General features: G+C 49.1%; 1 protein-coding gene across 1 annotated transcript in view; it reads left to right on the forward strand.

Annotated features, from left to right (window-relative positions):
* Positions 1-15,525, forward strand: part of MEGF6 (multiple EGF like domains 6) — a 71,949-nt gene that overhangs the window by 36,516 nt on the left and 19,908 nt on the right. Inside the window, exons 5-8 of the mRNA XM_032201699.1 lie at positions 5,132-5,254; positions 12,699-12,828; positions 13,427-13,545; positions 13,927-14,049. Coding sequence (XP_032057590.1) covers positions 5,132-5,254; positions 12,699-12,828; positions 13,427-13,545; positions 13,927-14,049 — 495 coding nt within the window. The remainder of the gene's footprint in view (positions 1-5,131; positions 5,255-12,698; positions 12,829-13,426; positions 13,546-13,926; positions 14,050-15,525) is intronic.

The following is a 15,525-nucleotide window of genomic DNA, read 5'->3' on the forward strand; positions in this document are numbered from 1 at the left end:
TGAAGAAACAGGAGCTCCGGTGTCTGCAGGTTATTTGTGGGGACTGTGCAGTACAAGTTCATGCTGGATTCATGCAGTACAAGGAAGAGGTGAAATAATGCAGGTTTTTTTTTCACTCCGACACATCCTGGCATGGGGCTGTGCTCCCAGCCCCTCGGCCATGCCACACTGTGGGGCACCCCAGAACCCTGCTGGGGTCATCTCCTTCCGTCCTCTTGGTTCCTTAAAACTGCTGAAATAGCTTTAACGAACTGGTACTGAAAAGATAAAGGAGCTGAATCCCACACGTGCTCATCTCCACGGATTTTAATTAACCTTTTCCCTGCAGCCCAGCTCGGTAATCCAGGCTAATTGCCATAAGGTTAGAGCCTGGTTAGCCAGATCGAGCAAACCCTCGAGCCTATCTGCTGTCTGCTTACAGTTGGGATTCCTCTCCTTCTCCTCAGCCTCTCAGAGGAGATAAACTGCAGCTACACAAAACACTCAGTAATTTGCAGGGCTGCTGTTGCCACTTTCCTTCCTCTGACAGAGTTCTTGTTTGAGATAAATCCCAGTATTTCTTCCTGAAAGGCCCGTGCGTGGTCATAGTGCCCGTCACCACAGCCTCCTCCTCACACCCTCTGCTTTTGTTGGTCTTGGACTTTTTTGGTTTTGTGTTTTTTTGGTCCTGCATTTTTTTCTTCTTGCCTACCCTCAGTTAGGCTGCGGCATGACCCTTGTTGGCTGGTGTGGCTGCTGCTTGAGGTGAGAAGGACCCTTTCTGCTAGGAGGAGAGGGTGGTGAGAGCATCCACTGCTGCTCTGGTGAGCCTTGTGCCTGTGCAGATGACAGCATGAGCTCCTGTTTCCTACCCCACATGCCAAGTCCCGCTCCAGGTTCTCGCTGATTTTGTTTTTTGGGTCTGCCTCAGTGGATTTTGGCAGTGCGCAGTGCTCTGCAGCCTGCCCAGTGCCCGTGTGGAGGAGAAGCCTGCGTGCTTCTCATTTTCCCTCCTTGGCATGCTAATTTCAACCAGATTTTGTCAGCTCTCCAATAGGAAAATCACCTCGGCATGTCACAGACTGCATCGTGCGGAGCCTCGCATCCTTTTGCCAGTCCTCGCTGCCAGGACGTGCTCCAAGGCAGCACTTGGTGGCTCGCTGCAGCTCCCCCAGCTCCTCCTGCTGCGCCCTCCTACCTGCACGCACTGAGGTGCTGATCCTAAAGACACAAGCCTGACATTTAGGGGACAGCATCGCTGCCCTCCCGACAGGGGTGTGAGGGGCTGGAGGTTTCTGGCCCACAACCATGCCGTATACCTCCAAAAATCTCAGAGTAGAAGGAGATGAGAAACTCCAGCAGGAAAACTGGGACGTGCCTGGTTATACGAGGTGGCTGCGGTGCTGCTGCCATGGGACAGAGGCAGAGCGAGGGCAGGGTGGGGGCAAGGGGCAGGGGCAGCGTGGACACGGCGCTGTGCGAGCACAGGGTGTGAAAAGCACAAGAGGAGAGCAGACGTTCAGAGAGGAGACGTCTAATTGCTGAGCACGAGTAATGGGGTGAAAGTAAGAAGTGTATTCAACACATCGGTAACTTGTTCTGACAGTAAAACTCCGTGGTTTCAGATTAAGTTGAAGGGAGGTGGTAGAACAGTCCTTTAAATTCAGTCCTTTGAATAATTTTATTACTCCATATAAAAACTTCCCAACCCCCAGTTTTCCCATTCTTGAGTAAATTTAGAACAGAAAATGTTGGTCCCCAACAAAACGAGTGCTTAATACTTCCCACAGAACAGAATTTGCAGCGTTGCTTTTACTCAAGATACGCTTCTGTGATTTCTGGGAATAATAATAGCTCACAATAACTCGCAATAACTGCTTGTGTCTACTCATTCTTCAAACAGGCTCCATTTCCTCAGGTTTCCTCTGTTTCCCTTGTCCTCCTTTTCTGCTCAGGACTTCCTAGGTGCCCTAAGCAGTGCAAAGCCTTCAGTTGAAAGGTGCTCAGAGGAGACAACCGGCTGTGTTGTTCCCGTGTGGCTCCCAAGCACGCAGTGGAGCAGCCACCACCTTCCCCTCCTGGCCTCCCGCTCCCTCCCCACCCTGGTGTGTTTGCTGCTAGCTTAATTTCGTTTGGCAAATAACCTGGTGGTAATTAGCGTAAAATTTCAGCAATGGCTCCAGTCAAGGTTGCAATTCTTTTCCTGTGGTTTCGGACACCCTGGGTGTCCCCAGAGCTGCTGCCCGCGGGGAGGAAGGAGCGAGGAGCCCCAAAACGCAGCCGCAGGGCCGGGGCGAGGTCTGAGCAGGTTTTTGCACCTCTTGCTTGCAAAGACAGAGCTAGAGGCAACGCCCTGCCGTGATTCACTGGGGAAATGTTTCTTTATCTCATTAGTAACTCTCATTGACAAATATGTGCTCGTCCTTTTGCTTGGCACGGAGCTGTACGACTCCTCTTGCTTAACCTGCTGCGCTGTGCCAGAGGCAGCCGTGCCTGCTGCGTGCACAGGTCTGTCCATCTGTCCGTCTGTCCATCCAGGAGCTCTATGGCACTGCAGGAACCAGCATCCCTCACCCGCTTTAATTCCTGCACCTGGGACACCTACCAGCCGTGCACACAGAAATCCTGCTCCTGCGCTAATTGTGTTAATTCTTCCATCACGTACCGCTCGAAAAGCTCCAGGGAGCTCAGTGCGAGCGGGGAGGCTCTGACCAGTAAAGAGGTGGGTTTGGGAGGGATGAGGGATACCTCAGCAGACAAAGAGTGTGCAAAGAGCAGCCAGGTGCTGTCAGGGCTGGGAGCTTTGTACTTGCAGAAAGACACCTTCAGTACTGAAAATGTGGGGTTTGGATATGGCAAATTCAAATCGCTCTTCGGCAGCACAGTTTTGAAGAGCTGCGTCCTTGAGCAAGAGTCTCAGTTCTGGTTTAGCTTCAGTAATGTTTTTTTGTGTTGTGTAAAGTGCCCTGAATAAACTCGAGCAAGATATGCCCTTACCCTGAATGTCCTCTGTGAGTTGCAGACCCGTGAGTTGCTAATCTCGTTCCTTTTGTCAGTTGCCATCCCAGTCCTTTTACTTCGTTTCTGAACTCTGTGTATTGCTATGACATTGTTAAGAAATGTCACCTGTGGACCAAAGAGGCTGCATTGAAAGAGCTTTGTGCTCGATACTTAGCAGCCTCCGGAGACTGCTCTGTGCAGAAAGTGCACAGAAATGTTAACAGACCCAAAGCTACTCAGGTTTTCTCTCCATGGAAAAAGGAATCGGTGGCTGGCTTTTCGGCTGCTCTTGTGAATGTGATCTGGTTCCTCCATCTGCCTGGAGAACTTTGATCCCCTCTGGTTTGAGAAGCAGTGCACATGTATATGTGTACACACGCACACCCGCATGGCAGGAATTAAGGAGCTGCACGGCTACAACCACATACATTGCCATTATTTCTAATTATAGCCAGATGGAGGAATCTTACGTCTCAGGAACTTGAGATTGCCTCTGACAAGCTTTTGATATGCATCTTAGCACTGTGCAGCTTGGAGCTCCACGGATTTTTAAATTTCTTCTCAGCTCTGGACATTATTCCTAGTATTTAAGGGCAATTCAAGGTCTGTGAAACAGGAATTAATCTCTCTCTAACCAACTGCTGTCCACCTCCTCGGTTTTGGGGCTGTGATAATAAAATATAACAGGATTTTTTTTTATCAAGAACTTGTGGGCTTGTTCCCATTTCAACTCTTGAAAGATTGCTCAGCATTTGGCAGAAGGCTTTTCTGGCACAGAGACTGTCTTTTGTTCAAGGGCATGTAGTTTTAACAATAGAAATAGACATGCAAAGTTTTATTGGCCAAGTGGATTTCTTGTAGGAGCCGTGCCTTGGTTTTCTGGTCACGGAGCTGCGCAGAGCTGGGGAGGGGGGTGAGGAGCTCTGGTTGGGATTCTCACCTTTGCATTCTAGTGCAAATAATTTGGGGTCAAACTGGACTTCATTGTGTTCTTAACCTGAATGTGTTATCATAAAACCCTTGCTAATCATAGACTTGATGCAGGTGTTAACTTGCTTTCTCATCCCTAAAGACAGAGCAATACAGAGCGTGGCTCCTCGCTGCACAGCCCAGGTTCTGCTGCGTTTCAGCAGCAGGTAAGAGAGGTCCCAGCACACATGGCGTGAGATGTGTTAAACGCTCTGGGAAGTACTGAGATGAGAAACATGATAGTAAAACACGTAAGTTCAGTCTTTCATCCTGAAACATGTCAGCTCATTTCACGTGTCGTGTAAACACCATCTCTTCAGTTCTCCATTCAGCCATGAAAACTATGAAGGAGGAAAGGGAGCATTAGTGCAGAACACACAGACATTGCATCTCACCCTGCTAGCAGTTTCTGCTTTCAGAATCGCGCATATAACCCCACGGACCAGTTACTTGTGTGTGACTGTGCGAGTGTAGCTGGCAAATTTGCTGCCTACACGCTCGATGTCGGGCGTCAGGGCAGGAATTGCCTGGGCAAACCTCAGCGCTGCTGGGGGAGGCAGGGTGCTCTCACCTTCAGCACATCGCTGAGCTCTGGAGAAGGTAGTTTTTATGCTGGGAGAGGAGGAGATTGACTCAGCAGAATCCCAGCATCTGCTGCTGAGGCGCCAAGCTGTTAAACTTTGCTGCTTCGTGTTGCCCCTCGCTTCAGCCCTTTAATGTTAGGTGTTTGCTCCCACCATTGATGTCAGTATTTAGGTAACAAATGGACTTAGCCAGGCCTATCTCCAACAGAGGAGGAGCAAGGAAATTAAGATTTTAATAAATTCATAGTCCTAGAGGGAATGCCTCTTGGAAAGCGTTGCAGCAGTTGGCTCGGTCAGTCTCTACCCTGGTGAGAGGGTGATGTGCCTCCATCTGGGAATCGGGACTGCTGCAAATTGAGCAAGAGGAAGGATGGTTTATGCTGATTGACAAACAAGATGCATTTTTTTCTGATTGCATGCTTGTCCTTGAAATTTCTTAAATAGCTTGGCTGATTAAACATGATTGAAATCACAATCTTGTTCCTTTTGCATTCATTCCTCAAATCTGGAGTCGCTCAACAGAGAATAAATAATTCTGCCTTCAGATAATGTCATGCCCATTTCTCTGATTTTTTTTCCTTTTCCCTTCTCTTCTGCAGATGTTGATGAGTGCCAGGTTCACAATGGGGGCTGCCAGCACAGATGTGTGAATACTCTTGGATCTTATTACTGCGAGTGCAAACCAGGCTTTCGCCTGCACACAGATGGCAGGACCTGCATTGGTAAGCCAAAGTCTGTTCAGTTTGTTGGAGATGTTTAATTCTTTGTATCTCTTTTCATACCTGTAAATTTTTTGTAAATGGTTTATGTTGGCTTATGCACTTGCATCCATCCTCCAAGCAGGAAATTTGATATGGCAGTGATGGGTTACCGGTTCCTTTATTTCTCAGGATTCCAGTAGGGTTTTTTTTTAATACGTCTCTCTGGCTGGGTTCATAATATTTCCTGTTCTTCACAATGGCCATGTGCAGTTTAGGTTTCTTGCAGTTCCTCAGTCTATTCTGGTTCAAGAGAAATAACTCACAGTGCTTTGGTGCATCTACTTTCGGTACAGGGTGCATCAGATACGGAATTTCAAAACTCATCCATAAAATAGATGCTCTTAAACGCAGAGATTCAAGTCAGTCTTTGTCTTTACCTCAGCCAGCTTTCTGTGTCTGCATGGCAGGCATTAGGTGCAACAAACAGCAGAAAATGAGCATGGCTACGTGTGGAACTGTGGCCACAAAAATCCCCAAACCCGCTCCCCTGAGGTGTGAGTCAGCAGCCCGCATGGACAGTGCATGTCCAGGCGCTGTAACTTGGATGCCAGGTCAGGCCTGTGGCTGATTTCTGGGCTGATTTCTTGAAATATCGTTGCCTTCTTGCCCCAGAGCAGTGTTTCAGAGACACCGGGGTGGAGCTTAGAGTCTGCCTTCCAGCATCTGCTGCTGTTTTTATTAAACCACTTCTCCCTCACAGTTTTATTTGACACATTTTTATTTTTTTTTTTTGAGGGATATTTTCATACAAATGGAAAGAATTCCTGGGCGATGGTATTTCAAAGACCATTTGTTGGATTTGCTCAGAATGCAGTCACGTTCTGAAGTTTGCTGAAAACAACTGTGAGCATGTGCGCTCCAGTTGGGAACGGTGATGTGAGCAGAAAAAAACATCTAGGGAAGGGGCACCACCATGTCCAGGACAGCAAGGACATGAGGCTGTTGGCATCTGTACTCCCTCTGTGGCCGTGCTTCACAGTCTCAGGGAGATGGACACTTAGGGTGCAAGGCACTGAGTGCCGTGCATGTCACTGGAAGAACCCAAGAGAAAAGGGTTGCAAATAAAGAAAAAAAGCCAGATATTCCCAGTGCTGTAGCACTGAACACGTGAGCTTGTGTTTATGGCTGTGTGTTGCAACTGTTTGCATGTAAGCGTGTGGTCTTTCATCTAAAAATTGCCTTTGTAGTGTGTAGTTCTCCTGGTGGCATATGGCGATCCTGTCACCTCTGCCTCACTGAATAACACACAAGACAAACTGGGAAAAAATTGACCACTGGGGAGGCTTTGCTGTTCTCAGAAGGGTCAGCCCCAGAAGGTGAAACGATTTCCAAAGAAAGTGTAAAAGGGAACACTGCAGGGAGGAGCCTCGTGTTTAAAATAAATGCCTGGTTTTTGTGCTTCTGGTTTACCTGCTCACGCGGCAGTGACGCCAGAGCCTGCCCGCTGGGGTCCGGGTGTCAGGGCATCCCCGCGCCGTGTCGCTGGCTCCGAGCGCTGCAAACCTGCTTTGCATTAAACTTCTGAGCCAGCGTTTGCCATAACGCGCACAGCGTGCTCGGCGCTGGAATGCACCCGCCTGAATTACGGGGTCTCTCTTGGTGAAACCCGATCTGCTCGGGGAGCCCCAGGGGCAGGACCCCGGGGAGTGCTGCTGGCAGGATCTGTGCCACGCGCTGCAGGGGGTGAGAGCGGGTGCCAGCTCCAGCTGCACCGCTGCCCACCACGGCTTCGAAAATAAAGTAACAACAGAGCAGCCCCCACAATCTGGCTTCCTTGCCTCAGGACTGGTGGCTTTTGTTCTTTGCGCTTTTGTGACAGAAATACACATGTATGTGTGCGCGGATATATATATCCTGCCGTCAGTACGGCTCAGTGCTGGGCCCATTAAGGCAGTTGTGCCGAGGGATGGAAGTAAACATCTTTTTTTGTAAAAGCTCAGAAAAGAGCGCACGATCTGCGGTTGCTCCTCTGCCAAATGCTCAGCATAGTGCTGGAGTGCCCGCGACGCCCCGTAGCTGTAAGGCTGGCTCCATCCCCGCTGCCACTGGGCAGGTTTCTGCTGCCAGGCTGGGGATGAGCGCAGCACTGGAGCTGCACTGGGTGTCATTCACCACATGGCTCTGTGGTCTGATAAAAGCTGTGTTTTGCTTCAGGTTGAGATTGCCTTGAATTTGCAGGCAGGAATCGGTGCAGCCAAAAATTGCAATTTAAATATTTCCACTAAATAAAATCAAACAGATGGGAATGAGAGCACCAGCGAGCCTCCCCGCTCTGTCCCCTTGCTCTGCAGAGCCTCTGCATCCCGCGGGCAGCGCAGGAGAGGATTTTGCAGAGTATTTTGGCGGCACACGGGAATCGTTGCCGCAAGTTTTCTGGTTAAAGTCCATAAAACCACGACTGTCATTCTTTAAATGTTTTCCAATCGCCACACAAGCCACAAAGCCTTGGTTAACTCGCAGCACTGCCCGATGCCATGCAGCTCCCCTGGAGCTGAGGAGCTCAGCTGGTGTGCCCGGTGCAGGTGATGAGCCCTCTTCCATTAACCCCAGCCTGCGAGGGAAGCATGAAGCCTCTTTTATTCCTGCAGAGGTCAAAGAGTTGAAAACCAGGTAAAAATCTTTTGCTGCTTTCTCTTGATGGCTTTGCGCCCTCGGTAGATGTTCACACCTTTGTGCTCAGTGGTGCAGGTGGTTACAGCCAGCACAAAGCAGGGATAGATCAGCACAAAAATTCGGAAGTTGCTTAGGCACCTTTAAAAACAATCTACTCTGAAGTGTACTGCGGTTCTGTATAAATAGCTGCTTGGCTCAGAAAGCCTCGCAGTGGTTCCCGTGGTGCAGGAGGAGAACAAAGGCTCGCAGCCACGGCCAGGACGGAGCCGGGGTGTCGGGAGCTGAGCGGGGGCTGTGACCTCGCTGTGCTGCTCTCGGGGTCTGGCTGCCCCTGGAACCGTGCAGGTCACTGCATGCTTGTGGGTGCTGCAGACAGCTTGCAGCCCCTCCGTGCATCCTGCTCCCCATCTCACAGGGACTCCAGCCACCGGCGGTGCTTTGGGCAGCCTGAAGCTTGGTGCGAGATTCGTTTGTTGTGTCTTTGTTGTCCTATTCTAGCAAGTTGCTGATGACTTTAATGCAAAAGAGAGAGGAAAAAGGGAGCAGACATTTCTGTTGAAAGTGAAGTAGAGCAAAAAGAGTCATTGGACGTCCTGAAATTACCTCTTTCTTTATCAGAACCACATGGGCAGGAGGCAGAGAGCTGACATCTTCAGGTCCTTCTCCACAGCTTCAGCGGGGGGATGAGCTCCAGTCCAAAGCAAAGAACTTAATGTGAGCCAATTGCTTTCATTGGCCTGCAGAGGAGTGAGATGGTCTGTATTAACACACATGTTTCTGGAAATTGTCTGAGGTTAGAATAAATCAGTTTGGGATTACATGGTGTAGCCCTCTGTATATTGAGTGCTGCAAGTGAAGAAATCTCGAGTATAGCAGCAATTTATAGCGAACAGGAGGATGATGCCATCAAGGGTTGTGCAGGCTTGAACTGTGTGCACAGGAGGGTAATTATCTGTACTTCTTAGAGGTTTTTAATCTGCATGTATTATAGAGACAATTTACACATTTTAGAGACCTCGAGCTCCTTGTCCAGCGGTGCTACTCAGCCCTTCCTTGGAGTCAGTGGTTTTGTGTCAAGCTGCAAAAGCCAAATGCCATGCTGAACTGTAGTGACGTCTGTCTGCAGTTATTTTTCAGCTATTAGCTCACTGCTTCTGGTGGCAGGTTACCTGGATGTGGAGGAAAGGCATGATGATATTGGAGGGATGGGAAAGTGGAAGAGCCCGAGTCGTGCATCAGCACCACCTCGCAAAGCAGCGAAGTGCCTGGGTGCCTTCAGAGCTGCCGGACTCGCCCTTTCCCCAGTGCTAGGGGAGCCTGGGGAACCCTTTTTGTGCCTTTTTTGTTCCCTTTTTGTCTGTTTGGGCCCAGGAGGACCAGGCTCAGGTTTAACATCTTTCAGCAACGCCGCATCCCTGCAGGCAGAGGAGACAGCAGCAGCGATCCTCTTGCAGACGATGAAATATCATCTGTGGAAAATCTGTCTGAACTCTAATTACAAAAAGCTGCATGATGTACAAGATGACACTGGATTTGGCAGCATTGTCACAGAAAAGTTAAGCTAGGAAAAGCATCTGGGAATGGAAATATTTTTAGAGTGGTTCTGTAAACAGAGAAAAAAAGCCATAATTAAAACAAGGCCAGCAGCGAGGTCTGCAGGCTGTTCCTCTGCCAGAAGCCAACTAAGGAGACCCAGAGCTAAAGGCCCTCGCTTTGATGGAACGACACCCAAGACAATGTTAACATTTCATTTGTTTTTCCTCGTTATTCCTGTCCTTAACTCGAATTCGTTCCTATCTCAGCAAAGCTCCAGAGCTGCAGGAGCACCCCTGCCAGCCCGTGCCTTGCCATGGCTGCGTGCTGAGCGTGGTGGGATGCCGGGGCTCTGCTCCCTTCGTTGTGCGTGTGCCACGAGCACCGTACAGCCTGCGAGCACTGCACAGGCCGCGATGCCAGCAGCTCCTTCCCCATCCATACGTCTCTTGGCAGGGGAGGGCTTCTGGTTCCCATTAGTCGTCGTGGTCTGGAATGTACCCGTGGTGGCTGAGGCACACGGAGCACGAGGGCTCTTACTCATCATGTGCAGTCGCAGAATCGTGAGGCTCAGATGGGGTTATTAGGCTCCAAGAATAAACTTGCTAGCAAATAACCTACACAGAAAGAAACGCAAAGGGACACAAAAAGCTCTGCAAGACCCCTGTGTTCTCACCACTTCACCTTTCATGTCTTTCATGTCTTTTCTTGGGCTGCAGACAGTGTTGGTCGAGCCCCATGTTCAGTGCTTCTGGCACATGGGTGGACTTGGGACAGGAGTGCAGGTCCCTTCAGTTGTTGTCCTGCCCAAGTTGCTGGTGGTGGCCAAATGTTGCCATCTCAGGCATGGGGAGAGCTTGATGTTTCCTGTCATTTTGGGGCATTTTGCACTTTTTGCCACCGCAAGGCTCCACCTACACAGCTACCCCGTGGTACTGCATGGGCGTCATGCCTCAGCAAGTGGTAAGGGCAGCCCAGGGAAAGTCTGATTTCTTGTGTGTAGAAGTTGCCTTTTTGGAAAACCTGCTTTACCGAACCTTACAGGATTTCTGTTGGCATCCTCTGCCTGCTTAAATTGTGTAATGAAGAATCTGAACTTTGGGTTTTTCCACTCTAAAAACTTGTCTTTCAGAGAGGTATGTGAAGAGGGCAGTTACTGAGATTGCACATTCATAGAATAACTGCATACTGGGAGGTTATTTTAGATGTGAGATGTGTTGGCTTGTTATGGATTGGCCAAGTTTTTTTCCCATAAGAAGGAATGTTTTGGCAGGCTCCAGCATTGTTTTACTTTTTTATTATTTAAAAAAAAGCACTCCAATAACACATTATTTATGTGTTTCTGAATGTGCATTATTAGACACTTTAATATATCAGAATATCTTAAATGACCACCCATCTCTGCTGAAGCACTCTAAGTCTGACCCATAACTTTCCAGTAACGTCAACTACTTCTGTTGTTTCCTTCCAAATGGATTAAAGGAAACAATGTCAGCAAAGCTAACACAAACCGATAGTTCTTGCTCCAGCCGTACACTGTGTATGGCAATACTCTGACCCTATTAAGTCATTTTTATTCTCCAAAATGTTGTTTAGTTAATTAGAGGCATACGAAGGGAAGTTCACTTTGTAAAATCAGAGAGCTCTCAGCTCTGAGTCAAGGAATATTTTTTTGCACGGGAAGCGTTTGCAGAAAAAATGACTACACAGTTTTGCCTTTTTTCCCTTCTTGTATACCCTGCCAAATATTTGGTTTTCTGTAATATGCAGGAGAGGCTTAATGAAATTACTTTTGGTACTTTATCTAGAGAATATACTCTTTTAAACTCTGTAATTGGCTAAAAGGCTCAGGTAAAACAAGAGGGTAAATGCAAGGCACTGAGCGAGCTGAAAAATCTGTTTTCCTGCTATTTAAATTCAAGTCTAGAGAGGATTTTTGATAGCAGAGGGAAAAGGCTGCAAGTATTTGACCAACAAGTAATAAAAGCAGGAGACTGACATCTCATTTAATCTCTTGGCTGCTTTTTTCCCCCGTGAACATGTTCCTTTGGCCCTGGTCCCGTCTGTTCATGAGTTCTTCTGCAGGAGCCAGTCCTTGCAATGAGAGTTGCTGGCAGACACGCTGCCCGCTCTGAGCTGTGCAAGAGCTGCCACTACCTGAAGTTGGTCTGCAGAGACATGGCCTTCCTTAGAGGGGTTTTTAGCTTCCTTCCAGCATTTCTTGAAGTCAGCATGTTCGTTCCTTCCGCAGTGTGAAGAACGAGTCAGAATTACAGGGGGCCACCACTTGTGCCCCTCCATCTGCAGCCAGATGCCCCTGACGTCTCCAGCCAGACATCACAGCCTTGGTGCTCGTTCTGCAGAGCAGTCCTGGCCTGTAAAAGCAGAGCAGGGGAAATGCTATTTTAAAGCTAACTAATCATAATAAGCTGTAAATAATAATAATGAGGAAAAAAAAAAAAAAAGCAGTCCACATCTTTGGTCATAAGATCTGTTTTCTGCTGTAACCTAGGCAAAACCTTCTGTTTTCTGGTTGTCTGAAATCCTTTGGGCAGGAGAGCGCCTTGCGCAAGGCCACACAGAAATGCTGTGGCACGGCCAGGAGCAGCAGGCAGGAATCCCAATTCCCAGTCCCGCCTGCACTTACTGGGAAATCACATTTCCTGCCAGCACATCTCTGAGCCCTGGCTCAGGAGGTGGCTCAGCATCAGTCTCCTGTGATGTGGGCGAGCACAGCCAGCTTGACTTTCCTGCAGAGGTCCCGTAGCCGAAGCACCGAGCTGGGCAGCATTACACCAGATCAAAGCAGGGATGTGCAGGATGCACCTGAAAACACTTTTCCTTGAATGCTCCCAGAGCTGATAGTGCCTGCTTGGCCTTGCCCTGGGTAATTGGTGTCTTTTGCATGGCTTGAAGCCAGAAACTTAATTTTCTGTGTTATTTTGTTACAAGAAAATCTGAATATGCCTGAGTGCAGCTCTCTGAGCAGTAATTAAGTGGAACTAGCTGTGGCATCACACCTGCCCTGTCTGAGCAAACCTGTGAGGATTTCAGCAGTAATATAGTAACACTCACAATTAGCACACTTCACAAATTTGCCGTGAACCTTTCATTTAACAGAGTTTGGACATGTCCCTGGTTTTAAATTCTCATTTGTGGTGCTCTTCATAAACGTGTGAGCTTTGCTTTACCCTCTGAAAAGAACCTCGCCGGGCGACACAGCATTTCCAGATGAATTTCATGTCCTTTTCCCCCGCAGTGGTGAACTCCTGCTCCCTGAACAACGGCGGCTGTGAGCACGACTGCGTGCAGGTGACGCTGACCCAGCACCAGTGCCGGTGCCGGCGCAATTACCAGCTGAGGGAGGACGGCAAGCGCTGCGCCCGTGAGTCCCCGCGGCACCCTGGGCACCTCTCTCGTGGGCTGTTCTCGTGGGCAGGGTGGGGGCATGGACAGCATGGACATGATATGTGAAATGGTATCAGGGCATACACTCCTGAGAGGTGGAAGACAGCAGCGTGTCACAGTAGGACAGGATCTTCTCCCCTTTCCACCTACTAAATTCATGGCCACACAGCCCCACAGCCATTGTAGGTTCTGCCCTCACCTGTAGCACATGGCTGCATTTGATCTTTTCCAGCCCTCGGTTTGCTGGAAGAGTGTCTGGCCATAAATCTCCATAAATCTGCAGAAGCAGCCATCTGTCAGCCATAGCCAAACCTGGTGGGCTTTTATGCTGTTCCACCATCAGCAGGAGATTCTTAGGAGCTGGAAGCCCACCGAGGTTGCAGTCAGACTAACTTCTGGGCTGCTCCAAGCAGCGAACACCAGCAGATTTTATGTCATGGTGGAGAACGGTCTTCCATGGGTTTCACACTATTTTGCTATCCATAAGTGCTTGATGCTTTGTTTTCCCATAAGTGTAATGCCAATAATAGTAGGACTGGTCTGAAATAAGCCTGCTTCTTCTCTTGGACCTCTAGTGAGGAACCCGTGCGCCGACAGGAACGGGGGCTGCATGCACCAGTGCCACAACCACCGTGGGGCCGCACGCTGCGAGTGCCACCCCGGCTACAGCCTGGCACCCGATGGCAAGGCCTGTGAAGGTAAGCACCCCACAGCAGAGCTTTTGTAGAGAAAAACCAACTTTCTCGCTGTTTAAAGTAGTGCTCAGCCTCAGCAAATGCCAGCTCATGAATTTGATGGAGTGAAGCTTGAGTCTCCCAGAGGGGCAGCATGAAGAGGTTTGGTTGGGGTCTGCCCAGGAGCCCTGCTAGACGATGGGGCCCAACACCTGAGTTTCACTTGATTGGATTTTCCTGGAAGCCTCACAGTAGTTCTGAACCCTTAACGGTGTTGGTCTGGGCCCCACTGAAGGATTTAGGGTGCAAGAAATTACTGAAAAAAATCAAAGACAGTAAACACTTGTTATTTTGGAGGAACATTTCCCACACTACCTGCTTTTCCTAATTGCTCATCCCTTGCAGATGTGAACGAGTGCCTGACAGGCCTGGCCATGTGTGCTCACCAGTGCCTCAACACCCGCGGCTCCTTCAAATGCACCTGCAGCCCAGGCTACGAGCTGGGGGCAGATGGCAAGCAATGCTACCGTGAGTACTGCCTGCAGTCTCCCTCATCAGGTGGGGAGGGAGGTGGGTTTGCTTCTGTAGGTTGGAAAAGGGCAGAAAGAGGTGAAACCTGCAGCTGGCACTGATTGTGCATCATTTTCTGTGAGCTGGTGGGACTGAGTCACAGCCACCTTCACCAGCAGGTTTGGGGCTGTTCACTTCTTCCACCAAGGTAAGAACTTCTAATCTTTAAAGTTACAATGAAGCCAATTTCACTAGTTTAGGGAATTTATTTGAGGCCATTTGGCTCCAAAAAGGCTAAGTCCTGCTCTTAGGGACCTCATTGGATGAGTTTGGTCAGCTGCAGATGTGTAACTGAAGAAGGAATTGAGCTAATGATGTGATCACATCTGCTACCATCAGGAAAGGAAATAAACAGCTTTGTGTAAGAATGAGCCAGATTGCGCATATGTCTTTGCTCAGCTAATACACATCAGCAGGGTCTGAAGTGAAGCTATCAGCATGTAGCACTAGCAGCCCTCACAGATGAAAGCCTCCGTGGCTGTCCCAGTGCAGGCAGCCAGCATCACTGGAAGCCGTGATGCTCCACCTGTGCGGTGGCCACAGCTCTCACCAGGAGCCTGCCACAGCACTGTGCTTTTGGGGGAGTGGGAAGGTAGGGCTTTGCAAACCAGAAATGGGTCTTGGAAGGCATCAAGTATTGGATTAGAAAGCCAGGTCTATGCCTAACAAATCTTAGCTACTTCTTTCACCTAGCGTTGAGTGTCCCAGCAGGGACAATTACCCTTGGTGCCCTCAGCCAACTGGTCCACAGGTGACCCAAAGCCTAATAGTTACTGCTGCTCAAGCCTTGGCTTTCCAGGTAGGTGATGCTAGCCCTAGAGGGTCACTTTGGGCAGCAGAAAAACAAGCCCCACTCACATTCTGCTGCTCCAGAAGGAAAAGGACAGTTGAGACTGCCATAAGCCTTGGCAATACCTCTCCTTTAGCAGCAGCATTACGTAGCCCTATTGTATGAGCAATGTTCCCCCGCCCCCACAGTTTTTAGTATCTCCTGTGCAAAGGTCTGGCTTTGGTATTTAGTATGCATCACTAAGAAAGGGGAAAACAGAAGGAATAAATTCATGTTGTGAAATCTGAAAGATAAACTTTCCACTACGGGACAACTTTTGTTTTTGACATGCACAGACCCACTGGGGAACAATCAAGCTCCCCTTCTTTCATCCTTCTTGGGACTGAGTGCACCAAAAATGTTCTTGTAGGCAGAAACTTTTCCTGAGGTTCAGGGCTGAATCAAAGTTCCATGGTATGAGTTCCTTTTAGTCTAAGAAGGCTTCATTAACCGGACTACGGAGTTTACATAAGCTTTGCCAAGCTGAGATACGTGGCTGCTGTTGATGTTTGCGCCTGCCATTTCTGACATGTCCCCAGCTAGCTCCTCTAGCTGCAGGCATCTGGAGGTTTCTGCAGTTGCTGCATTCTGCTGCTCCCATTCCT

The sequence above is a fragment of the Aythya fuligula genome, chromosome 21, assembly GCF_009819795.1.
Source record: "Aythya fuligula isolate bAytFul2 chromosome 21, bAytFul2.pri, whole genome shotgun sequence".
Taxonomy (NCBI): domain Eukaryota; kingdom Metazoa; phylum Chordata; class Aves; order Anseriformes; family Anatidae; genus Aythya; species Aythya fuligula.